This window comes from Kogia breviceps, chromosome 8 (genome assembly GCF_026419965.1).
Source record: "Kogia breviceps isolate mKogBre1 chromosome 8, mKogBre1 haplotype 1, whole genome shotgun sequence".
In the NCBI taxonomy this organism is placed as follows: Eukaryota; Metazoa; Chordata; class Mammalia; order Artiodactyla; family Physeteridae; genus Kogia; species Kogia breviceps.
The window spans coordinates 67,025,395-67,053,163 of NC_081317.1; the positions used below are offsets into that span (position 1 = coordinate 67,025,395).

At 38.7% G+C, this 27,769-nt stretch overlaps 1 protein-coding gene across 3 annotated transcripts in view; it reads right to left on the reverse strand.

Annotated features, from left to right (window-relative positions):
* RIC1 (RIC1 homolog, RAB6A GEF complex partner 1) overlaps positions 1–20,595 on the reverse strand; it is a 138,077-nt gene extending 117,482 nt beyond the window's left edge. For 2 of the 3 annotated variants that reach the window (XM_059071810.2, XM_059071808.2), the window contains exon 1: positions 20,183–20,595. In XM_059071810.2, coding sequence (XP_058927793.1) covers positions 20,183–20,326 — 144 coding nt within the window. In that variant the 5' untranslated portion in view covers positions 20,327–20,595. The remainder of the gene's footprint in view (positions 1–20,182) is intronic. The other variant, XM_059071809.2, reaches the window with a different exon arrangement.
* Between the last annotated feature and the right edge of the window lie 7,174 nt (positions 20,596–27,769).

Below are 27,769 nucleotides of genomic sequence, written 5' to 3' on the forward strand. Positions count from 1 at the left end.
AAGTATTTTTCCCGATAACAATGGAATGAAATTAAGAACAGCAAAAAGAAAAACAAAAAATTCACAAATATGGAAATAAACCCACTCTTAAGCAACCCATGGAAAAGAAAAAAAAAGTCAAAGGAAATCAGAAAATATCCTGAGACAAATGAAAATGAAAACACAACACACTACAACACATGGGATGCAACAAAAGCAGTGCAAAGTAAAAAACTTACAACTAAATGCTTACATTAAAAGAAAAAGATCTCAAACCAACATTACTTTACATCTTATGGAAATACACAAAGAATGAATTAACCCAAACCTTGAAGAATGAAATAATAAAGATTAGAGCAGACATAAATAAAGTGAAAAAGAGCAAAACAGAGAAAACTCAAAGAAACCAGGAGCTGGTTCTTCTAAAAGATCAATAAAACTGAGAAACCTTTAGGTAGACAAAGGAAAAAAAGACTCAAATAACTAAACTCAGAAGTGAAAGGGGAAACATTACTACTGATTTTACAAAAGTAAAAATGATTATAAGAGAGTACTCTGAACAACTGTATCCTAACCAATCAGAAAACTTAGATAAAATGGACAAATTCCACAACTGAATGCTGAAGAAACAGAAAATCTGAATAAATTTATAAGATTAAATCAGTAATCAAAGAAAGAAAAGTCCATACGGTTTCACCAGTGAATTCTATCAAACAATTGAAATAAACACCAATTCTTCTCAAACTCTTGCAAAAGACTGAAACAGGACCACTTAGTAACTCATCCTATGAGCCCAGCATTACCCTGATACTAAAGTCAGACAAAGACTCACAAGAAAACAAAACTACAGGTCAATATCCCTGAAGAAAACATATGCAAAAATCCTCAACAAGATATTAGCAAACCAAATTTAACAGCAGTATGAAAAGAATTATAAACCAGTGAGATTTATTCCTGGAATGCAAGGATGGTTCAACACAAGAAAAATCAATGTAGGACAGACACCACATTAACAGAATGAAAGGAAAACACCACACGACCATCTCAGTAAAAAAGCATTAGACAAAACTCTAACACCCTTTCATGACAAGAACATTCAACAAATTAGGAATAGAGGAAACTACCTCGAGGTAGTAAAACCAATACATAAAAAAATTAGTCAACATCATACTTGATGGTAAAAACTGAAAACAGGGCTTCCCTGGAGGTGCAGTGGTTGAGAATCTGCCTGCCGATGCAGGGGACACAGGTTCGTGCCCCGGTCCGGGAAGATCCCACATGCCACTGAGCCTGTGCGTCCGGAGCCTGTGCTCCACAAAAGGAGAGGCCACAACAGTGAGAGGCCCGCGTACCACCAAAAAAAAAAAAAAAAAAAAAAAAAAACGACTCAAAATGGATCACATTCCTACATATAAGCTAAAACCATAAAACTCTTAGAAGAAAAACAAAAAGGTGGGGCTTCCCTAGTGGCACAGTGGTTAAGAATCTGTCTGCCAAAGCAGGGGACACAGGTTCAAGCCCTGATCCAGGTAGATCCCATATGCCATGGAACAACTAAACCCGTGTGCCACAACTACTGAAGTCCGCACGCCTAGAGCCTGTGCTCCGCAACAACAGAAGCCACTGCAACGAGAAGCCTGCGCACCGCAATGAAGAGTAGCTCCTACTCTCCGCAAATACAGAAAGCCCAAGTGCAGCAATGAAGACCCAACACAGCCTAAAATAAAATAAATTTATTTAAAAAAAAACAAGAACAGGGATTCCCTGGTGGCGCAGTGGTTGAGAGTCCGCCTGCTGATGCAGGGGACGCGGGTTCGTGGTCTGGTCCAGGAAGATCCCACATGCCGCGGAGCGGCTGGGCCCGTGAGCCATGGCCGCTGAGCCTGCGCGTCCAGAGCCTGGGCTCCACAAAGGGAGAGCCCACAACAGTGAGAGGCGTGCGTACCGCAAAAAAACAAGAACAAAGGGCAAAAACTTCATGACTTTGGATTTGCAGTGATTTCTTACATATGACACCAAAAGCACAGGCAACAAAAGAAAAACTAGTTAAGTTGGACTTCATCAAAAGTAAAAGGGTACAATGGCAACCCACATAATGGGAGAAAATATTTGCAAATCATATATAAGAAACTGATATTCAGAATACAGCTCACCCTTGCAATGCAGGAATTGACCATGTGTCAAAAATCTGAGTATAACTTAACAGTTGGCCCTCCATAACTGCAGCTCCACATCTGAGAATTCAAGCAACCACAGAGAATGTAGTACTATAGTATCTACTACTGAAAAACATTCACATATAAGTGGACCCATGCAGGTCAAACCCATGATGTTCAAGGGTCAACTGTACATACAGAACCCCTACAGCTCAACAACAAAAAGAAAAATTACCCAATTTAAAAAGGGGCAAAGAATTAGAACAGATGTTTCTCCAAAAAAGATACATGAACAGCCAATAAACACATTAAAAGGTACTCAACATCACTTGTCATTAGAGATGCAAATCAAAACGACAATGAGGAGGACAGAGTCAAGACAGTGTACTAGGAGAGTGCAGAATTTGTGTCTCCTCACAACTAGGGCACCTACCAGGCACTGGTGGGGGACCATGGACACCTAAGGGGACAGGAAGAACACCAGTGACAGGGTAGGATGTGTGGTGTGGGGAGGAATGAAGGGGGAGGAGAAGTGGAGGCGAGACAGGACTGGCACCCCTGAGGGGTGGCTGGGGGAGGAGAAGGGTTCCCATGCCCAAAGGGGGAAAAGGGGAACCACTGGGGGCAGAGGATCAAAAGGGAGCGTGGCCAGGTTTTCCCTGCCCATGTGGGCCCCCAGGAACCTGCTGAGATCCCAGGCCTGATCCTCTGTCCACCTAGGTCCCCTCCAGCCGTGTGGGTCCTGAGGGTGTGTAAGGGAGGGAAGGGGAGCAAAAACAAAGGCCAGAACTCCAGGACCAGCACCCCTGAGGGGTAGCTGGGGGAGGGGAGGGGAGGAGTTCCTACACCCAGAGGGACCCACCCACTGTTAGGGGTCCAGCGGCAATGGGGGAGACCCTGGGGGAGAAAGTGGGCGAGGGGCATGAAGGAACAGAAGGGAACATGGACAGTGCTTTCCTGTCCACTTAGGCACTGGAGAGCCTGTTGGGCTCCTGGGCCTAATCCTCTGCCCTTGGAGCCTCCCTCCTGCTGCGTAGGAACACAAACCCTGTCACTACACCCCGACCCAGGGCCCTACCTCTACACTCAGAGAGCCCCCTCCAACATGCTGGGCCTAAACACCACACACACACACCCTCACTCAGGGCCCTACTTCTAAACACTGGAACTCCACACTCCACATGCCCTTCTTTCGTGGAAGGCTGCCTCTTCCCTTCCACACAGGTCCTAAGCAGAGGCCCCACCCCACACTCAAACGGCACACCCCACTCGCCTAGGTCCCACCCCACGCTAAACCCCTCATCTGCCTAAGTTCCACTCCCACCTAAACTCCACCCCTATAGCCAAGGCATTTTTTTTTTTTCCTTTTTCTTTTAGATTGGGGTTCTGTTTTACCTTGTTGGTTCACTGTTGCTGATTCTTTTATATTCTTATTTTTCCTAATAAATCTTTCATTTTTCATTTTTGTTATTGTTCTTTCCTTTTGGCTTCTCCCACGCCCCCATTTTTTTTCCATTCTTTTTCCTGTTGTAGCTTTATTTTACCTTACTGCAGTTGCTTCAATTACAGTTTAATTTTTCCTAATATATATTTTATCTTCCTAATTTTATTTTCTTTTTGTGGTGGGAGCTCCAAGTCCAAAACGCTGGACTAACAGAGAACCTCAGACCCCAAGGAATATCGATCGGACTGAGGCCTCCCAGAGGTACTCATCTCAGCACCAAGGCTCTATCCAACTGCCTGCAAACTCCAGTACTGGACTTCTCAGGACAAACCACCAGTAAGACAGGAATACAGTACCACCCATCAAAAAAAGAAAAATGAAACAACAAAAAAATATGTTACAGACAAAGGAGCAAGGTAAAAACCTACAAGACCAAATAAATGAAGACAAAATAGGGAAACTACCTGAAAAATAATTCAGAGTAATGATAGTAAAGAGGACCCAAAATCTCAGAAACAGAATGAAGAAAATACAAGAAACATTTATGAAGGATCTAGAAGAACTAAAGAGCAAACAAACAGTGATGAACAACACAATTACTAAAATTAAAAATACTCTAGAAAGAATCAATAGCAGAATAACTGAGGCAGAAGAATGGATAAGTGACCTGGAAGATAAAATGGTGGAAATAACTGCCAAGGAGAATAAAGAATAAAGAATGGAAAGAATTGAGGACAGTCTCAGAGACCTCTGGGAGAACATTAAATGCACCAACATTCTAATTATAGGGGTCCCAGAATAAAAAGAGAAAAAGAAAGGGTCTGAAAAATGTATGAAGAAATTATAGTTGAAAACTTCCCTAACATGGGAAAGGAAAACAGTCAATCAAATCCAGGGAGTGCAGAGAATCCCATACAGGATAAATCCAAAGAGAAACACACCGAGACATATATCAAACTATCAAAAATTAAACACAAAGAAAAAATATTAAAAACTGCAAGGGAAAAGCAACAAATAACATATAAGGGAATCCCCATAAGGTCAACAGCTGATCTTTCTGCATAAACTCTGCAAGCTAGAAGGGAGTGGCAGGACATACTTAAAGTGATAAAAAGAAAAAACCTACAACCAAGATTACTCCACCCAGCAAGGATCTCATTCACATTCGACTGGGCAATTAAAACCTTTACAAACAAGCAAAAGCTAAGAGAATTCAGCACCACCAAACCAGCTTCACAACAAATGCTAAAGAAACTTCTCTAGGCAAAAAACACAATAGAAGCAAAAAACCTACAATAACAAACTCAAAACAATTAAGAAAATGGTAATAGGGACATACATATCGATAATTTCCTTAAATGTAAATGGATTAATTACTCCAACCAAAAGACATAGATCAGCTAAATGGATACAAAAGCAAGACCCATATATATGCTGTCTACAGGAGACCCACTTCAGCCCTAGGGACACATACAGACTGAAAGAGGGGATGGAAAAAGATATTCCATGCAAATGGAAATCAAAAGAAAGCTGGAGTAGCAATTCTCATATCCAACAAAATAGACTTTAAAATAAAGACTATTACAAGAGACAAAGAAGAACACTACATAATGATTAAGGGATCAATCCAAGAAGAAAATATAGCAATTGTAAATATTTATGCACCCAACACAGGGGATCCTCAATACATAACGCAATTACTGACAGCCTTATATAAGAGAGGAAATCAACAGCAAAACAATAATAATAGGGGACTTTAACACCTCACTTTCACCAATGGACAGATCATCCAAAATGAAAATAAATAAGGACACAGAAGCTTTAAATGATACATTTGAGCACATGGACTCAAATGATATTTATAGGACATTCCATCCCAAAACAACAGTATACACTTCTCAAGTACTCACGGGACATTCTCCAGGATAGATCATATCTTGGTTCACAAATCAAGCCTTGGTAAATTTAAGAAAATTGAAATGGTATCAAGTATCTTTGCCAACCACAATGCTATAAGGCTAGATATCAATTCCAGGAAAAACAACTATAAAAAATACAAACACATGGAGACTAACCAATACACTACTAAATAACCAAGAGAACACTGAAAAAAAATCAAAGAGGAAATCAAAGAATACCTAGAAACAAATGACAATGAAAACACAATGACACCAAACCTATGGGATGCAGCAAAAACATTTCTAAGAGGGAAATTGATACTACTACAATCCTACCTCAAGAAACAAGAAAAATCTCAAATAAACAACCTAACCTTACACCTAAAGCAATTAGAGAAAGAAGGACACAAAAATAACCCCCAAAGTTAGCACAAAAGAAGAAATCACAAAGATCAGATGAGAAACATGAAAAAGAAATGAAGGAAACGACAGCAAAGATCAATAAAACTAACAGCTAGTTCTTTGAGAAGATATACAAAATTGACAAACCATTAGAAAGACTCATCAAGAAAAAAAGGGAGAAGACTCAAACCAACAGAACTAGAAATGAAAAAGAAGACGTAACAACTGACACTGCAAAAATACAAAGAATCATGAGAGATTACTACAAGCAACTATATGACAATAAAATGGGCAACCTAGAAGAAATGGTCAAATTCTTAGAAAAGCACAACTTCCTGAGACTGAAGGAGGAAGAAACAGAAAGTATGAACAGACCCATCACAAGCACTGCAATTGAAACTGTGATTAAAAATCTTCCAACAAACAAAAGCCCATGACCAGACAGCTTGACAGGTGAATTCTATCAAACATTTAGAGAAGAGCTAACATCTATCCTTCTCAAACTCTTCCAAAACATAGCAGAGGGAGGAAAACTCCCAAACTCATTCTACAAAGCCACCATCACCCTGATACCAAAACCAGATAAAGATGTCACAAAAAAAGAAAACTACAGGACAGTATCACGGATGAACATAGATGCAAAAACCCTCAACCCTCAACAAAATATTAGCAAACAAAATCCAACAGCACATTAAAGAATCATACACCATGATCAAGTGGGGTTTATTCCAGGAATGCAAGGATTCTTCAATATACGCAAATCAATCAATGTGATACACCATATTAAAAACCTGAAAGATAAAAAACATATGATCATTTCAATAGATTCAGAAAAAGCTTTTGACAAAATTCAACACTCATTTATGATAAAAACTCTCCAGAAAGTAGGAGTAGAGAGAACCTACCTCAACATAATAAAGGCCATATATGACAAACCCACAGCCAGCATCCTTCTCAATGGTGAGTAACTGAAACCATTCCCTCTAAGATCAGAAACAAGACAAGGTTGCCCACTCTCACCACTATTATTCAACATAGTTTTGGAAGTTTTAGCCACAGCAATCAGAGAAGAAAAAGAAATAAAAGAAATCCAATAAAATCGGAAAAGAAGTAAAACAGTCACTGTTTGCAGATGACATAACACTATAGAGAATCCTAAAGATGCTACCAGAAAACTACTAGAGCTAATCAATGAATTTGGTAGAGTAGCATGATACCAAATTAATGCACAGAAATCTCTTGCATTCCTATACACTAACGATGAAAAATTTGAAAGAGAAATTAAGGAAACACTCCCATTTACCACTACAACAGAAAGAATAAAATACTTAGGAATAAACCTACCTAAGGAAACAAAAAACCTGTACGCAGAAAACTATCACACTGATGAAAGACATTAAAGACAATAAAAACAGATGGATAGATATACCATGTTCTTGGATTGGAAGAATCAACATTGTGAAAATGACTACACTACCCAAGCAATCTACAGATTCAATGCAAACCCTATCAAACTACCAATGGCATTTTTCACAGAACTAGAACAAAAAATTTCACAATTTGTATGGAAACACAAAAGACCTGGAACATCCAAAGCAATCTTGAGAAAGAAAAACGGAGCTGGAGGAATCAGGCTCCCTGACTTCAGACTATACTACAAACCTACAGTAATCAAGACAGTATGGTACTGACACAAAAACACAAATATAGATCAATGGAACAGGTTAGAAAGCCCAAAGATAAACCCACATACATATGTTCACCTTTGATAAAGGAGGCAAGAGTATACAATGGAGAAAAAGCAGCCTCTTCAATAAGTGGTGCTGGGAAAACTGGACTGCTACCTGTAAAAGTATGAAATTAGAACACTCCCTAACACCATACACAAAAACAACCTCAACATGGATTAAAAACCTAAATGTAAGGCCACACACTCTAGAACTCTTAAAGGAAAACATAGGCAGAACACTCTATGACATCAATCACAGGAAGATCCTTTTTGACCCACCTCCAAGAGAAATGGAAATAAAAACAAAAATAAACAAATGGGACCTAATGAAACATAAAAGCTTTTGCACAGCAAAGGAAACCATAAGACGAAAACACACCCCCCAGAATGGGAGAGAATATCTGCAAACAAAGCAACTGACAAAGGATTAATCTCCAAAACATACAAGCAGCTCATGCAGCTCAGTATCAAAAAAACAAACAACCCAATCCAAAAATGGGCAGAAGACCTAAACAGACATTTCTCCAAAGAAGATACACAGATTGCCAACAAACACATGAAAAGATGCTCAACATCACTAATCATTAGAGAAATGCAAATCAAAACTACAATGAGGTATCACTTCACACAGGTCAGAATGGCCATCATGAAAAAAATCTACAAACAATAAATGAGAGGATGTGGAGAAAAGGGAACCCTCTTGCACTGTTGGTGGGAATGTAAATTGATACAGCCACTATGGAGAACAGTATGGAGGTTCCTTAAAAAACTAAAAATAGAACTACCACATGACCCAGCAATACCACTACCGGGCACATACCCTGAGAAAACCATAATTCAAAAAGAGACATGTACCACAATGTTCACTGAAGCACTATTTACAATAGCCAGGACATGGAAGCAACCTACGTGTCCATCAACAGATGAGTGGATAAAGAAGATGTGGCACATATATACAATGGAATATTACTTAGCCATAAAAGGAAACGAAATTACGTTATTTGTAGTGAGATGGATGGACCTAAAGTCTGTCATACAGAGTGAAGTAAATCAGAAAGAGAAAAACAAACACTGTATGCTAACACATGTATACAGAATCTAAAAAAAAATGGTTCTGATGAACCTAGGTGTAGGACAGCCATAAAGACAAAGACGTGGAGAATGGACTTGACATGGGGAGGGGGAAGGGTAAGCTGGGATGAAGTGAGAGAGTAACACTGACATATATACACTACCAAATGTAAAACAGATAGCTAGTGGGAAGCAGCTGCTTGGAACAGGGCGATCAGCTGGGTGCCTTGCAACCACTTAGAGGAGTGGGATAAGGAGGGTGGGATGGAGATGCAAGGGGGGGGATATGGGGATATACATATGCATATAGTTGACTCAGTTATACAGCAGAAACACGACACTGTAAAGCAATTATACTCCAATAAAGATGTTAAAAAAAAAAACCATGAGACACCACTTTGCACGTTTCAGGATGGCTATAATCAAAAAACAAACAACAAAAAGAAAGTGTTGGCACAGATGTGGGAAAATCGAAACCCCTGTTTCGATTTTCGGTGATGGGAATGTAAAATGGTGCAGCTACTGTGAAAAACAGTATGGCAATCAAAAAAAACCAAAAAACAAACAAACAAAAAAAAAGCAATTTCTCAAAAACTTAAACACAGAACTACCATATGATCCAGTGATTCCACTTCAGGGTATATACACAAAAGTATCAAAAGTAGGGACGTAAACAGATTTTTGCACACTAATGTTCACAGCAGGACTATTCACAAGTGAAAGCAACCCAAAGAGCGGATGCAACCCAAGTCTCCATCAACATATAAATGGACAAACAAACTATAATATACACCTACAATGAAATATTATTCAGCCTTAAAAAGCAAATTTTGGTACATGCTATAACATGGAAGAAGCCTGAAGACATTCTAACTGAATTAAGTCTATCACTTAAGGTCAAATATTGTGTTTCCACACTAGTGAAATTCATCAGGAAAGAATGTAAAATAGTGGTTGTGAGGGGCTGGGAGGAGGGGGAAATGGGGAGTTACCGTTTACCAGGAAGGGAGTTTCAATATGGGAAGATGAAAAAAGTTCTAAAAATGGATGGTGGTGATGGCTGCACAAATGTGAAAGCACTTAACATCACAGAACTGTATATTTAAAGATTATTAAAACAATAAATTACATGTACATTTCATCACTTTAAAAACTAAAAGTAAAAAGAAGGAATGGGCGGCTTCCCTGGTGGTGCAGTGGTTAGGAATCCACCTGCTAATGCAGGGGACACGGGTTCGAGCCCTGGTCCGGGAAGATCCCACATGCCGCAGAGCAACTAAACCCATGCGCCACAACTGCAGAGCCTGCAAGCCACAACTACTGAAGCCAGCACGTCTAGAGCTGTGCTCTGCAATAAGAGAAGCCACCGCAATGAGAAGCCTGTGCACCACAACGAAGGGTAGCCCCTGCTCACCGCAACTAGAGAAAGCCCACGCACAGCAATGAAGACCCAACACAGCCCAAAATAAATAAATTTTTAAAAAAGAAGGAAAGGGGCGCTTCCCTGGTGGCACAGTGGTTGAGAGTCCGCCTGCCAATGCGGGGGGTGCGGGTTCATGCCCTGGTCTGGGAGGATCCCACGTGCCGTGGAGCGGCTGGGCCCATGGGCCATGGCCGCTGGGCCTGTGCTCTGCAACGGGAGAGACCATGGCAGTGGGAGGCCCGCGCACCACCAAAAAAAAAAAAAAAAAAAAAAGAAGGGATGAAAAATTTGCTATATTTACTGGAATTAATTCAGTATTAACTTGAAGTATATTGTAATAAGATTCATTTTTTAATTGCTAGAGCAACCGTTAATAAAATAACTCAGAAAGTATGATTAAGAAATCAAAGCAATTAAAGGAACAATGGGTAAACAAAAAATATGGAGGTGTAGAAAAGAAATAGCAAAATAGCTATTGTAAATCCAACCACATCAGTAATCACACTATATGCGAATGGACAAAACACTCTAATCAAAAGGCAGGAATTATCAGATTGGATTTTTGAAACAACAGCAAAAAGCAAGATCTAAGTATATGATATCTATACAAGACACAGTTGAGACTGAAAGACTAAGCAGTTTGAAAGTAAAAGGGTGGAAAAAGATATGTCACACAAGTGGTGATATTAAGAGAACTGCAGTGGCAATGTTAAGGCAAAACAAAATACACTTCAAGAACGGGAACATTAGTAGAGAGAAGGAATTTCATAATGATAAATCAGTTAATACAAAGGGAAGATAAAACAATTATAAATGTATACAAATCTAACAACACAGCCCCAAAACACATGAAGCAAAAACTGACAGAACTCAAAGAAGAAACCAGCAATTCAACAACAGAGTTGGAGCCTTCAATCTTCACTTTCAATAACTGGCAGAACTAGACTTAACATTAGCAAGGCTATAGAACACTTAACCATATCAACCAATTTAACCTAATATTTCGAGAACACTCTGCCAACAGCAGAACACATTCTTTACAAGTGCTCACTGAACATTCACTTACACAAACCATGTTAACCCATAAAACAAGTCTTAATAACCTTAAACGAATAAAATCACCCAAAGTATATATTCCCCAACCAAATGGAATTACGCTAGAAATCAATAACAGAATTTGGGAAATCCTCAAACATTTAGAAATTAAACCACAACACTTCTAAATAATCCATGATCCAAAGAAATTGGTTAAATTTTTAAAACTGAACTAAATGAAAACAAAATTGGAACGTATCAAAGTTATGGTGGAGCAGGCAATGAATGGGCAGAACACAGAGGATTTTTAGGTCAGGAAAAATACTCTGTATGGTATTACAACGATGGATATGTCATCAGACATCTGTCCAACCATACTGAACACACATACCAAGAGTAAACTCTTAGGTAAACTATGAACTTTGGGTAAGTACGATGTGTCAATGTAGGTTTATCCTTGGTTTTAAAAAAAAGTACCATTCTGATGACTGGGAGGCTGTGCACGTGTAGAGTAGGGGACATGGGAAATCTATTTACCTTCCTCTCACTTTTACTGTAAACCTGAAACTGCTCAAAAAACAGAAAAAAGTTATGGAATATAGCTAATACAGTACTTAGAAGAAAACTTAGAGCTTAAAATGCCTATTTTAAAGTAAGAAATGCCTCTAATAACCTGTTCTCAACCTAGCAAAATTTATTTTACTTTTAATTTGCTTTATACAAATTAAACCCAAAGCAAGCTGAAGAAAATAGTTTTTTAAGAAAATTCAATGCAGAAATCAACAGAAAACAGAAAATTAACAGACTAAGATCAGTAAAACCAAACACTGGTTCTCTGTAAAGATCTAAAAAATTGATAAAATTTTAGCTAGACTGATGTGGGGAGTCCCTTGTGATTCCGTATCAATTTTAGAGTGATTTTCGTATTTCTGCAAGAAAAACACTGTTGGGATTGCACTGAATCTGTAGACTGCTTTGGGTACTACTGGCATCTTAACAATATTGTCTTCCAACCCGTAAAGATGAGACGTCTTTCCACTTATTTGCATCTTCTTTCTTTCAGCAATGTTTTGTAGTTGTCAGCCTATGTCTTTCGCCTCCTTACTTAAGTTTAATCCTAAGTATTTTACTTTTTTTCTCAACAACCATTTTTTAAATTAACCGTTAACTGACAATGTTGTGTTAGCTTCAGGTATACAGAAAAGTGACTCAGTTATATCAAATACACACACACACACACTATTTTTTTCAGATTCTTTTCCATTACAGGTTATTACAAGACAATGAATATAGTTTCCTTTGCTACACAGTAGATCCTTGTTTTTTATCTATTTTATACATAGTAGTGTGTAAATGTTAATCCCAAACTCCCCCCACACTCTATATTTTATTCATTTTGATGTTACTGTAAATGGAAATTTTTTCTTAATTTCATTTCTAGACGCTCATTGTTTTTGTACAAAAATGCAACTGAATTTTGCATCTTGATTTTATGTACTGTAATTTTCCTGAATTTATTAGTTCTAGCTACAAAAAAAACTACTGAAGTAAACAAGCTTTGGCAAGGCTGCAGAATATACAAAAATCAATTTTATATCTATATACCAGTAACAATCTGAAAATGAAATTACATTCAAAACAGCATCATAAAAGATAAATAAGAAACTTAGAAATAAGTTTAACAAAAGTGAGAGACCTGTACACTGAAAACAAAAATATACTGCCAACAGAAACTTTTGTTTTGTTTATTTTATATTGGAGTATAGCCGATTAACAACAGAAAGTTTTTACAATCTAAATAAATGGAGAAACACTCATGGGTATGAGTGTCTGATTTAGTGCCATTTTCTGAAAACCCAGCAAGGTTTTTCTTTCTTTTTTTTTTTTTTGGTAGAAATTGACAAGATGATCTTAAAAATTGATATAGAAATGCAAAGGATCTAGAATAGCAAAATAATTTTGAAAACAAAAAGTAGGACTTTCACCACCCTGCCATAAAAGCTATAGTGTGATGTCAACCTGATGATAGACATATTAACAGAATAGAATAGAAAATACAGAAATAAACCCTTACATTTATGGTTAACTGATTTTTGACAAAGGTGCCAATGCAATTCAATAGTGAAAAGAGTCTTTCCAACAAATAATGCTAAAACAACTGGATCTATACGTAAAAAAAGAAACAACTTACACCTTTACCTCAAACCACGCATAAAAATCAACTCAAAACATGTGACAGACCTATGTATAAGAGTTCAGATGATAAAACTTACAAAAGAAAATACAGAACATGTCTGTGACCTTGGACCAGCCAAAGGTTCCTTAGATAAGACACAAAAAGCATGATTCATAAAAGAAAGAGATGATAATCCAGACTTCATCAAAACTAAACTTTTGTTCTTCAAAAGGTCACATTAAGAAACTGAAGAGACAAATCAAAGACATAATAAAACATATGCAAGTCTTATATCTGATAAAGAATTTGTATCTAGAATATATAAAGAACTCTTACAACTCAATGAGACAAACATTCCAATTTAAAAAAAAAAAAGGGGGCAAAGAATTTGAATAGGTATTTCACCAAATAAGGTATACAAATGGCTAATAAGCACATGAAAAGATGTCAAACATATTTAGTCATTAGAAATATACAAATTAAAGCTACAATGAGATACCACTACAAACCCACTAAATGGCTATAATAAAGAAGACTGACAGAAGCTTGACAACAAGTGTTAACAGGATGTGGAGAAACAGAAACCTTCATACACTGCTGGTGCGGATGTAAAATGTGACAGCTACTTTGAACATTTTGGCAGTTTCTTAAAAAGCTAAACACAAACTTACCATACGACCTAGCACTTGCATTCTTAGGTATCTCCCCAAGAGAAACGATAATATATAATCTCACAAAAAAGTATACACAGATGTCTACAGTAGCATTATTCATAATGGTCCGAAATTAGAAACAATCAAAATACCCATCAACTGGTGAATGCACTAAAAAAATGTATGGTATATCCATATAATGGAATAATATTCAGCAATAAAAAGGAGTACTGCCAAATCCAAAGGGACAAAAAGCCAGCCAATGATTTCCTGGGGCCGGAGTGGGAGCAGAGGTTGACTGCAAATGAGCATAATACGTTTGAGGTTGCTATCAATGTTCTAAAACTAGACTGTAATGATGATTGCACAATGCTATTAATTTACTAAAAATCACCGTACACTTATAATAGATGTATTTTATACACCTCAATAAAGCTGTTTGAAAATTAAACCACAGCAAATTTTACTGTATATTTACAATAATATCCAAATTTTCATATGTAAGTTTAGGTATGATTTATGATTAAAATAAGGCAATCACTTGGGAAGACAGGTTTGTGATAGCAACTCAAAGCAAAGCAATTATAATGAACTTAAAAGAAAAGTAAGATACTTTGATTTCAAACAATTGATGTTTGCTGGTCAATTTTTTTTAAAAAAGAAAAAAATTAAGCAATTGTCTCACTCTGTGGCAAGTCTGAATTCTAGAACATTTTTAAATGCTTAAACCGTAAATTTATTTTTTCTAACCTGATAAACTACATAATAAATGCTTTATTTAGTAGTAAATGGAATGCTTTAAGGCAGCATTTACTATTTTAGGTAACATATAAACACTGTATTAAATATTTAATCATGTGAGAAAATAAATTTTTTCAATTCTTCAATCCTTTTGATTTAGGTAAGGAGGAAATCTGCATGAGGGGCTAGTTTACTTCTAAACACCTCTCATGTAATCTGCAAACTGCCATTTTAAAGAAAAAGGTAAGAGCCTTTGGCAGGAAACTAGATTTTCATAACATTCTTTTCATTGTATTCCCTCATGCAGTAACCCTCTATTCATACAAGTGGTGCTAGTTTTCCATTTGTAATAAAGATATAAATTAATTTATTTTGAAAGAGAACTTCAAGTCTAAAAGTTAGATTGGATAGGTACTATGAGGACAGGGCAAAAATCATGACTGAGGTTTAAGAACCTAAACTCAGGTAACTTTGATTCCCATGTTGTAAAGCACACAATCCACAGTAAACTCAGAATTAATGTTCACAAGTAGAACGGATCACTTCGATAATTCACAAGCACCTGAAGATAAGCAAAATGTCTTTAATGTTCTTATTCTGCTTCTTTTGTGTGTGTGACCTTCTTTTTCCATAGATCACATCAATATAAACACATACTAGGAACCAGGAGTTCAACTAGTTGTAATACTGCACAGTAGTTTAAGTTTTGGCAAACAGCAGATTATCTAAAAATTAAAGAAGGACCCTTTATCATGTACCACTTTTTCCCCCAGCTTTAATGAGATATGACTGACATATAACACTGTATAAGTTTAAGATGTACATGTTGATTTGATACACTTATATATTGCAAAATGATTACCACCATAGTCTTAGCTAACACTTGCATCATGTCACATAATTACCATTTCTTCTTTGTTGTGAACACATTGAAAATCTACTCTCATCTAAGCAACTTTCAAGTATATAATACAGTATTATCAACTATAATCACCATGCTGTACATGAATTTACTCATCTGACAGCTGGAAGTCTATGCTCTTGGACCAACATCTCCCCTTTTCCACCCTGCCCAGCCCCTTGTATCCACCATTCTAGAATGTTTCTATGCATTCAGCTTGTTCAGATTCCATATATGTAAATGATATCATACATGAATTGTCTCTGACTTATTCCACTTAGCATAATGCCCTCAAGGTCCTGCCATGTCACCGCAAATGGTTTAAGATGTCCTTCGTTCTCATGGCTGAATAATATTCCGCTGTGTACATGTACCACATCTCCTTTATCCATTCATCCACTGACAGATACTTAGGTTACTTCCATATCTTGGGTATTGTGAATAACATGTACCACTTTTCTAATATAATTTGGACTGTGTGTAATAAAAAGGTATTTAATTCACCTTCACTTATATAACCCTCTCTAACCAAATTTTTCTGATTTTAAGTTATTTAGTATTACCACATTTTTTAAAGTTACATGTCAACATTTAAAAATCTTCCAATTATTAAAACTTGAAAAAATTCTGTGCTATGCATAGGACAGATATCCTAAATTCATTAACTTATTTTAAATACTTATTAAGCATGTGCTTTGTGCAAAGCATTATGGATAATACAAAATAAGATCACTTCTAAAATAACACAATGGGGCTTCCCTGGTGGCACAGTAGTTGAGAGTCCGCCTGCTGATGCAGGGGACACAGGTTCGTGCCCTGGTCCGGGAAAATCGCACATACCGCGAAGCTGCTAGACCCATAAGCCATGGCCGCTGAGCCAGCGCGTCCGGAGCCTGTGCTCCGCAACGGGAGAGGCCACAACAGTGAGAGGCCCGCGTACCGCAAAAAAAAAATAAATAAATAAATAAATAAATTAATTAATTAAATAACACAATGTTGTAACTCAATTACACTTCAATTAAATAAATAAATAAGACCACTTCTGCACTCCAGAAACTTACAATTTAGTTGGAGAAATAAAGCATGTGTGCAAAACTACAGTACAAACAGTTGTTCATCAAAAAAAACGAACACTTCTAATTACAATAAATAAAGAATGACTCACAGAGCAGGATTTCAACAGTAGCTAAAGTTTGAATAATATTCTGATAGGCAGAGATGGGGCAAGAGAGCATTCCAAGAGGGGAGTTCTCTGGTATCAAACTAAGGAGTTTGAACTTCATTCTTTAACCAACAGTGAACCCTAAATGACTTCCAATCAATGAGTTTATAAGGAAGGCTGTTTGGAGGCATTAACAGAATACGGTTGAAAAGGTGAGAAATGGGAGAGCTGGAAAAATATAGGTACAATACAAATTAAGTTACCTTCCTAAGGTCACACAGTTAATCATACACCTGATTCTTTGAATGTCTATCTCATTGTTTTCCATTATTAGTATACAGCAACAAGAGGATAAGTTTCTATTCAGGGTTACTCAAAGACAATTTATTTCATAAGGCCAGTAATTATTTATCTATTTCAGTTTTTTATTAGAAGTGATAACTCACAAAATTTTCATTTATATTAACACACTAATATCTTTGGATAGAATTTTTTTTCATACAATGTGCCCCTTAATCCCTTTCATATAGTGCCTATTTATACTACCTTTTTCACAGGAGGTGTTCATATATTTGAAATAATCAATGACCTGAAAACTGAGATAAGACTAATTTAGAATTATGGCATTCTAAGGTATCATTTTGTGGTTCATATATGTAGACTTTTTGTACTCACAGTTAAGCAGTATATTAAAGGAATAATTCTAGGCTCTATGATACAGAAAACACAATTCATCTCACACAACACCCATGTCAATCATAAATCATAATGTGCTTTAAACAGCAGCTTCATCCTCAAAGCTGAAACTAGTCCTTTTACAATACCCTTGGCAGAAATACATCATCAACTGCTCCATCAAGTAAGTCCCACCTCTAGCAGCCCAATCTAACATACATACCAAACCTTTTTGAAGTCCCTCTTGGTTCCAAAATATATGGATGATCCCTGTTGTAAGCTCAAGCAGTTTTTAAAACTCCTAAGTAGAATCACGAAGTAGAGAAAGCAATTTACATCAACATGTTACAAGGAATACAAGTCACATCCTCACATTAAAAATGAAATCAAGGGCTTTCCTGGTGGCGCAGTGGTTGAGAATCCCCCTGCCGATGCAGGGGACACGGGTTCGTGCCCCAATCCGGGAAGATACCACATGCTGCGAAGTGGCTGGGCCCGTGAGCCATGGCCGCTGAGCCTGTGCTCTGCAATGGGAGAGGCCACAGCAGTGAGAGGCCCGCGTACCACCAAAAAAAAAACCCAAAAACCGAAATCAAAAAGCAAAATGCGTATCTACAGAAACTCTTTTGTTTATTAACACATAGAGATGTTTTCACTTCCAAAAGAAGTCTGTTGACCTAAATTATGTAAGTTAAAATAATTTTAAGTTTAGAAATTTAAAAATAAAAATAAAAACTGGGGTCTGGCACCTGTTCCCCCATTCACCCAGTTATAGACCTTAAATTCATCTGGTCCAATACTTTAATCTTTAAAGTGACAGTGATGCCAGAGATCAAAGTTAACCATTCGTAAACCTACAGTACCATGGAGCCTCCTCTAAGGTATCCCTGCATCTCATTTCACGTACTTCTGAACCCACATATTCTGTACAAACTAATTTTTTGCACAGTGGATCTTAATGGTAGTGGCCCCAGCACTTCTGTAGGAAGCAGCTATCTGTGTGCACGGTGGGAATCTGAAAGAAAGGAGTATGAGTAGTTTTACATTCCAGGACTGCCTTTGATTTATTTAGTATCTAAGTCCAAAAGCAAAAAAAACCTGATATTCTTATTATTCACAATATCCCTAAGAAAGTCAAGGCACATTTTTGTTTCTTCTACAGAGGAATAGTAGCCTACAGGCTTCTGGTCTATTCCTCCTTCAAATTAAGTTTAGTTCCGCCTAAAATTAAGTTAGGTCTGACCTTTATAGAGATAAGGAAAGTTAAATTTTAGGCTTTACAAACAATTTGTTAAATTAGAGTGAAATTATGTACTAAATTCAGAAGGCAATTTCAAGTTCTATTTTTTTCTTTATATGCTTTAAGTATAATAGTTATACACAACCAAATAAAATATAATTCAATTGGCATACCCGATGTAAATGAATTAGTATCTCATTTAAGAACCAAATGATATGCAATACATATATTCAAAAAATGCAATCAAGCACCAGACAGAAGAGTACACTGTTTTATAACAGCCTATTTTGTTCTGATATATATTTAAAAATTAAATCAGCTAAAACTGAACGGCAAATAGTCTGATTTAAACACTAACTATGACAGTCATATAAAAGAGATACCAGAAATATCTAAATCTCATCATCACTTTTACCAGGGCTGTGTGTGAGGGTAGTCAAGGGCCTTACAGGCATTCAAATGGTCAGATACACAGATGTGACAGTTTTAACTAATTTAACTAAAGCCAGTATTTCACACAGATCTAACAAAGCTAAGGGCACGACCTATTTCCACTTGGTAAAATTAGCTTTGAAAAGAGAACGACTTTACTCAGACATCGATTAGTACTGCCTTCGGGGGGGGGCATTTTTATACTCTATTTTGTTGCTTTTATAAACAGAACCGTCACGGAAAATAAGGAGTATCCTATCCACCACTTATTTTTGAAGTTATCTACTCAGTGATTAGATACAAGAAATAAAAAAGCAAGATTCACAGAAAGCAAAAACAGAACGCCGGTTCACGCTCTTCCCAAATCTTATTACTTCCAGGTGTGAATACCAGAAGCAGCGCGAACAGATATGAGCTCTACTTCCGCTCCTACTAACCCCCTACAATTCTCTACAGAAGAGTCCAAAAGCAGCAGAAAAAAGAACTGGCCTGAAAGTGGAAAGGAGATGTTGGGGTGAGGCAAGGAGGTGGATTATCAGAACTTTAGAAAAAATAACTCTGGCTGTAATTGCTACAAGTTATCACAGCAAGTAAAGTCTGACACTGGAAAGCCTGTTGGAAAGCCCAACAGGCTTTCCCTAACTTCAAAACAATGGCCTTTAGGGCAAGGAAGGGCTAGGAACAAAACAGCAGCCAGATTCCTAATTGTGGAAAGTTTAAACAAATTTGTTCCTCAGCGAATGTGGGCAGGGAGAGGAGGGAAAGTCTGTGCTCTGCCGAGGGAGCGCGTGGGGTCCGCACTATGCGCGGCCGTCGGTCCAACGCAGAGAGGCGCTGGGATTTGGGGCAGCAGCGACGACATCCACCCTGGAGCCCTGGCCGGAGAACGTGTTAGGACCCGGGGGTTCGTGCGGCCGAGTAGGTGGAACAAGGACGCCGACGGTGAAGACGAGTGGGTCCGGCGCGAAGGGGCAGGGATCCCAGACTCTGAGTGGAAGTTGGGGGCGAGACGATGCCGGGACGCCGGGGAGGGAGAGGCGAGAGACGGCGGGCGGCTCTACTTACTCGGCTGTACCAGATGCTGAGGCGGGCCGGGGCCAGCACGGCGAAGAAAGTCCTCTGGGGGTCGGACTGAACGTGGAAAGGCGCCTCGGCCGGGCTCCCCAGAGGGCAGAGCAGCCTCTTGGGCCAGCCGCTCAGGAAATACATGGTCCGCGCGGAGCCGCCGACGCCGCGGCGCCCGGCGGCCCCCGGCCCCGTCCGTCACACTCAGCGGCCCGGGGCCGGACGCCCGTCTCCCACACCGCCACCGGCCGAGTCGGCGGCGGCGGCGGTGGCAGCTCAGGGCATTTGCCCGTTGGCCGGGCCGGGCCGGGCCGACGCGAAGCTAAGCGACGAAGGCACCCCCGCGCAGACGGGGCCCAGTGTGGGGGAGGGAGGGGGAGGGAGAGTCGGGACCGGGAGGGGCGGGAGGAGCCGGAGCTGGAGGAGCTGGAGGAGCTGGAAAAGCTGGGAAGGCCCGCCCCGGCCCCGCCCCTTCCTCGGGCCGCCCTGGCGTCACCACGCCGCGCCGCGTGTGTCTGGCCAGGGAGGGCTGCTGCGCGCGCGCGTGTACTGGAGACTTCTCCCTCCCTCTCCCTCTGCTTTCTAAAACTTCGCCTTGGGCTTCACTCCAACACGCATGCGCCTTTGCCCCGCTCTTGCTCCTCTGCATCTCCCACTTGGTAGAGCGTGTAGTCAGGGCTGGAAGGCGGGACTACCGCCTGAGACTCGGCGACAGGTGGGCCGAGTCAGCGAGACGCAGCTACAAGGCGACTACGAGCTGGAGCCGCCCCTTGCCTGGCCTAGCCAAATTTGACTTCCCTCGCGGATTGGTGCGGCCTCTGGTGGAGGCGGTCTCGGAGCTGCATCGCCGAGCGGGGGTGGGGGTGGGGGTAATTGAAGAGGAGGGCGAGTCACGTGACGCCCCCTGCTCTAGTTCCGGTCCTGGCTTCTGGTCTCGGTGCTGGTTTGTCGTGGCCCTGGCCCAGTGAGCCTTTCTTGTTTGAGAAGGTCTGGAGTGAAACCTGGTGGTGAATTTCCTGCCCTCATGGAGTTTACACCCTAGAGGGGCCCTTTATTTCAATTCGTAAATAAACCACCGTGAAAGTGCCTGAATCCTGTTCTCTGTCCTTCAGGAATTCTAAATGTAGTGTATATTTTTAAATTCAGTTTGCATTTTTCTGTCCCTTTACCAACCATAATGTTAAACAAGGCGATGCTTTCTCTTTTGCACTCTCAGTAGGGTATAAGATTTAATTTTAGAGCCGGAACACACTTTAGAGATTCTGTAGTTCAATGTTTAACTTTTGGGACCCAGGGATCACCTTAACAATAAGAGGGTTTTCTTAAGTGTTGACTCTGTGATTACCTCTGAATAGGATGGCAGGAGTGGCGAGGGACTGTGGAGTACGGGAAGGGGACGGGGGCGTCTGGATTAAAAGACTTGCTTCTCATTATCTACTTTTTTGTACTGTCTGAATTTTTCCACGTGTTTCTGTTACTTTTTCAATTAAAGGATTTTTAAGTTAGCCCAGGTTTAAAAAAAAAACGTTAGCTCACATGAAAAAGTAGCAAGATAAACAGCAAAAGAGGAAACAAAGTAACTTAATCCGTATCAGATGTAGTATTGTAGCTGGTATTCATAACAAAATATGTAACTTTCCATAATTTTCCTAAACATTCAGTGCATTCCCCAGAAGGCGATCAAAGAACCCAGGATTCCTCAAATCAAAGTTGAAATTGTCTCACCGCTCACCAGCCTCTTGTGGTCAGACCGTGTCTCCTTCCTGGTGTTTTTTTTCCTGACAAACAGCAAAGCAGCCTGGAACGTTGTAAGAATAGTAAACTCAGAGTATTTGTCAAAGGAAACTTTGGATGTAACCATGATCCAGCTGAACTGTACCATTAGAGAAAGAGGCCCAGAGTGGTTTCTTGACTTGCCAATATAAAATTGTAGAAGAATAACAGTGGCATCATACTGTCATCCTACATTCTCAGATTCAGTTATGCACTTGGCAGAAAGAGAGAGGAAATTAAAATAAGTTACAGGGCACCAATTCCACTGGCAAAATTTCCTGAGAGTGTATTCGTCCCAGCTGTCCTTCAGAGGTTCTTTGTTCTCACGTGCTTCCTAAATGTTAGCATTTAACTGCACTCAAGCACATTTTAAGAAACTTCTAAGTAATTTTCATTGCTCTCAGTTTTAACTTCACTTGATGGCTTTAGAATCTAATTTTCCTGCTACTCTCCTTTGTAGCATTTAAGGTTTGCAGAATCTTTTCAAATGCATGACTTGATTTCGTTCCACGGTAAATCTTAAAGGTAGGTAATACTGGTGTGATGTTATTCTCACTTTCTTAATGAGGAAACAGGACCAGAGTGGTGGACATGCCTAAAGTCACATGGCCTGAAGAGAACTGGCCTTCCTTCTACAGATCTAGTGATCTTTGGATTGAACTGAACTGTGGTAGCTGCTCCAGGCAGTGAGACCCTGTAGGCCTTTCTCCTGTGGGGGGAAAAGTAAAATATCTGACTCTCCACAATCCCTTACTTAAGAGTTCCCCCATTGTGATAGAAACCTTATGAACTGGACTTTCCAGCTTTAAAATAACAGTGTAATGTTACTCTAAATACACTAGCAACTCCTGTGCCCTGGATGTTCCTTCTCTTCCTTTCCCTACACCACCACCGTCACTCTCAAGTCAAACTTAATGAACTCTATTCTGAGCTAAGACTGAGGTGTAAGTGAACATCAATAGGTATGTGTTTTCATGTATCAAATTAACGGGTTTTTTTAATTAGAAGAAATGTTGGTACACAGAAACAGGTACATTTATAAATGGTTGGTGGAAGTATAATTTGGTGCAATTTTTCTAAAGAGTAGTTGGTATTACATTTAAGAAAGAGAGATCTTAAAGATACGCATACCTTTGGCCCCAACTATTTCTTTGCCTATGATTATTTTCTAAGAAATAAACATCAATATGTACAGTTTAGCTTTAAGAATGTACCCCACAAAGGTGTAACTAAGAGGAAATAATCCAAATGTCCCCCAGAAGACATTAATTATAGTCCTTCCTTACAATGGAATATCTTGCAAAAATAAAAAATTATGTTGGGGAAGAATATGTAATCATATAGAAGTATATTTACTATATATTATGAAGTAATGAAAGCAGAAAAAAGGCAGTATGTAAAATATCCTATGTTCATGAAAAAAAAGTGTAAAAATGCCTAGGAAAAAAAAAGGAAGAAAATGCACTAAAATACTGGTATTTACCCCTGACTATGGTGCTTTTTATGTTCTTTTGGGGGCTTTTCTGTATTTTCCAAATTGTCTATAACGAACACATGTTACTTCTGTAATGAAAAACAATTATGTAAAACAAAGTTAAATTGCTCGTGACTGATAATGCCCCACTTGCCTGCTTTAAGTGGGGCCTGCAGTGCTGGCAAATCAGGGAGGAATGCAGTAACGTGGAGCTTCAGGCACTGTCCCAAGACTGGTGAGAGGAGAATTAGGAGGAAAAGCACCCTGAGTCATCAGACTGAAAGTAGGCTCTCTGCCCTTCACACATTCACAGACTTCTTATAACAGTACAGTTGGACTGGAATTTGATCCTTCGCACACCACTCCCAATATGGGGGGGAGCTCTATAATAGCCTATCACAGTATTCACCGAAAGTGATACTGCTTTAGTTTTTGTTTAATATGCTTTTTAAAAAAATATTTATTTATTTGTTTATTTTTGGCTGCATAGGGTCTTAGTTGATGGCACGTGGGATCTTTCCTACAGCGCACAGTCTTCTCTCTTGTTGTGGCACAAGGGAGTGAGCACCAGGCTCCAAAGTGCGTGGGTTCTCTAGTTATGGCGTGCAGGCTCAGTAGTTGCAGCTCTTGGGCTTAGTTGCTCCGTGGCATGTGGGATCTTAACTCCCTAACCAGGGATTGAACCGGCATCTCCTGCATTGGAAGGCGGATTCTTAACCACTAGACCACCAGGGAAGTGCCTAATATGCTTCTAACATTCAACTTTATGACACTTCTGCAACTGATGTATTTGCTTCTGGGATAGATTCTTGATTATTATTCATCCCCACCTGAAGATTGATAATATCTCAGCTAAAATGATACAATGTCTGGGTTTTGCTTCAAGATAATCTGGGGGGGTGAGTGGAGAAGGTGGAAATATATATGAAACAAGGTTGGCCATGGGTTGATAATCTAGGAAGCTAAATGATTGGAACTTGGGAACTCAGCTTGTTATTCCATATGGTTGAAATTTCCATTAAAAATGTATAAACATTTAAATTTTTAAAAAATCAGGAACTCCATCATGTGTGATTAACCAGTCTACCTTGTCCACAATCCTCATGGTAAATAGTGTTAAATTTTACTTAGAATCATTTAATTAACCATAAAGGCAGAATGGCTTATTATTAATAAGCCTTACTTGATGCAAATGCGACTCCCTAAGCTGGCACTTGAACACAAACTAGAAAATAAAGTGAGGAAGTCTACTGTTCCTAATAAAGCAAAATGGGAAAAGAGTCACTATTCTTTCCCTTCACTTTGGTCTTTTCAGAAATTTTTTAAAAATCGTTGGAAACAGACCTGATTCCACTCAAATAGCAAACAATAACAATCATTCTGTTTGATCACGTCTCATCCAGTTTTCCAGTATAAAAAATGCCAACCTGAATTTTCTGTGTGCATTCTTTATTAAAATAGCAAGAGGAGTGCGAATGAGAAATTGTTTAACCCCATAATGTGAGACAATAGAGTTCACCATAATTCTAATGACACCTCCCTTTCTTCATTCCCCCCTTTCTCCTCTACCTCTTCCTCCTCCTCCTTCTTTTCCCTCTATATTCAGAGAAATTCCCTTCATTAATTTGGAGAAAAATTCATATTCATTGCATTATCTTTTTTATTGCCTGTATTTACCAGTAAGCTTAGGGTTATGTTTAGTGCCCAGGTGTAACAAACCATTCTGGTATATAATAGTTTTGTCTTGTGCGCTATTCTCATCCGTTAGTCTTAGGTTTTCCACTAGGTTTAATCTGATAACTTTGAGAATTATAAACCCCAAGTGAGTACAATTCTAGAAACTTAACAGTTTACATGAAAAATTTTTATCAAAACAAACCTTAATATTAACTGTATAACTTATGTTTTATAACAGTTCAAAATGTTATAAAAGGGCAACACTCTTTTTTATTACCTTTTTTAATGGTTTAGCTATTGTGTTGTGGTAAACATATAACATAAAATTTACCATCTTAACTATTTTTAAGTGAACAGTTCAGTAGCCTAAGTATATTCACCCTATTGTGAAACAGATCAACAGAACTTTTTCATTTTGCAAAACTGAAACTCTATATCTATTAAACAATAACTTCTCTCTTCCCCTGCCTCCCAGCCCCTGATAACAACCATTCTACTTCCTGTTTCTGTGAGTTTGACTAGTTTAGTTTCCACCTCATGTAAGTGGAATCATACAATGTTTGTCTTTTTTGTGACTGGCTTATTTCACTTAGCATAATGTCCTCAAGGTTCATCCATGTTGTAGACTGTGATAGTATTTCCTTCCTTTTTAAGGCTGAATTATATCCCATTGTATATATATAACACACTTTGCTTATGCATTCATCCATTGATGGACACGGGTTGCTTCCACATTTTGGCTACTGTGAATAAAGCTGCTGAGAACTTTGGTGTACAAACATCTGTTCAAGTCCCTGCTTTCAATTCCTTTGGATATGTACCCAGAAGTGGGATGATTAGATCATATGGCAGTTCTATTTTTAATTTTTTGAGGAACCTCCAATACTGTTTTTCACAGAAGTTGCATCGTTTTGCAATCCCAGCAACAGTGCACAAGGGTTCCAATTTCTCCACATCCTCACCAACACTTGCTATCTTCTGGGGTTTTTTTTAATAGTAGCCAACTACATGGATGTGAGATGATATCTCACTTTGGGTTTTGATTTGAATTTCTCTGATGTTTAGTGATGTTGAACAGCTTTTTATATACTTGTTGGACATTTGTATATCATCTTTGAAGAAATGTTATTATTACCTTTGATACAATGTCACATCAGCAGGTCTGCACAGAAAGACAAAGCTCAAGAGCAAATCTTTGAGCTTAAGTTTTGGAGGATGTATTTTAGGTTCTCCATCAAGTTTGAATGTGGTTAATCCTTACATTCAGAGAATTGCAGGATTCTTACAAGAATGACGTCTTGGTCAGAATGGGCCTTAAATAATATCCAGTCCAATCTCTAGACCTGATAAGAATATAAGTGGATTTCATAGAGTAACTTTACATATATTTAAAGCATAGAAATAATTTATAAAACCACTAGAGAATTAATATAAAATGAACATATCTGTGAAACAACACTCAATACACTTGATTGTAAGTACCTGAGAGATACAGAAAAGTGGCTACATATTTAAAAAAAATAACTAAAGGGACAGCCATGAAAATATTTGCAGTAGGCATCTCTAGAAAATATAATTATGAATGGTTTTTCTTTTCTTTTTCATTCTCGGCACTTTCTGGGTTTTTTTCTTTTATAATCAAAAAAATAGTAAGTGCTATTTTTAATATGTTAATTTGTTATTGAGGAGATCAGTTTTCCCAAAGTGTGGTCCACTCATCACCTGCATCAGAATTGTCTGGAGATACAATTTAAAATGCAGATACCGGGGCTTCCCTGGTGGCGCAGTGGTTGAGAATCCCCCTGCCGATGTAGGGGACACGGGTTCGTGCCCCGGTCTGGGAAGATCCCACATGCCGCGGAGCGGCTGGGCCCGTGAGCCATGGCCTCTGAGCCTGCGCGTCCGGAGCTTGCGCTCCGCAACGGGAGAGGCCACAGCAGTGAGAGGCCCACGTACCGCAAAAAAAAATAAATAAATAAAATAAAATAAAATAAAATGCAGATATCTACAAACTATCATGTATAAAATAAGCTACAAGGATATATTGTACAACAAAGGGAATATAGCTGATATTTCATAATAACTATAAATGGAGTATAACCTTTAAAAATAGTGAATCACTATATTATATACCTGCAACATATAATATTGTATATCAACTATAGTTCAATTAAATAAAGAAAAATTAAAAAGAGAATCTGCCACACACACAAAAATAAAATGTAGAGTCCTTGGCCAAGTCCCAGGCTTCTTGAATCAGAATTCCTTGATGGTGTGGCCCAAGAATTAGCATTTTAAACAAATACCCTCATGATTCTCATGCATATTAATAAGGTTGATAAAGAGTTGATTAGGAGTTAAAAAGCTAAAGTGCCTCTTGTTTGTACTCTATATGTGGGCTAGAATCTCTGCACCGAATCTCCAATTCTCCTGTCAGCATGCAAACAAGTCAGAATCCAGGTGCACTGGATTCCTAGGAAGTGTGGGCATGAACCCTCTTCCAGCAAATCTGAATTTTCTTGATTTCCTGATGAAAGAGTTATCCAAAGGGTGTAACAACTCTGCTGTAGAGACCAGATGAGACCAAGTGGTTGAAGTGACCTTAGGTCATTCAATAGCAATCATCATGAGTGAGCTGAGCCCATGCTTATGGACTACCTGGC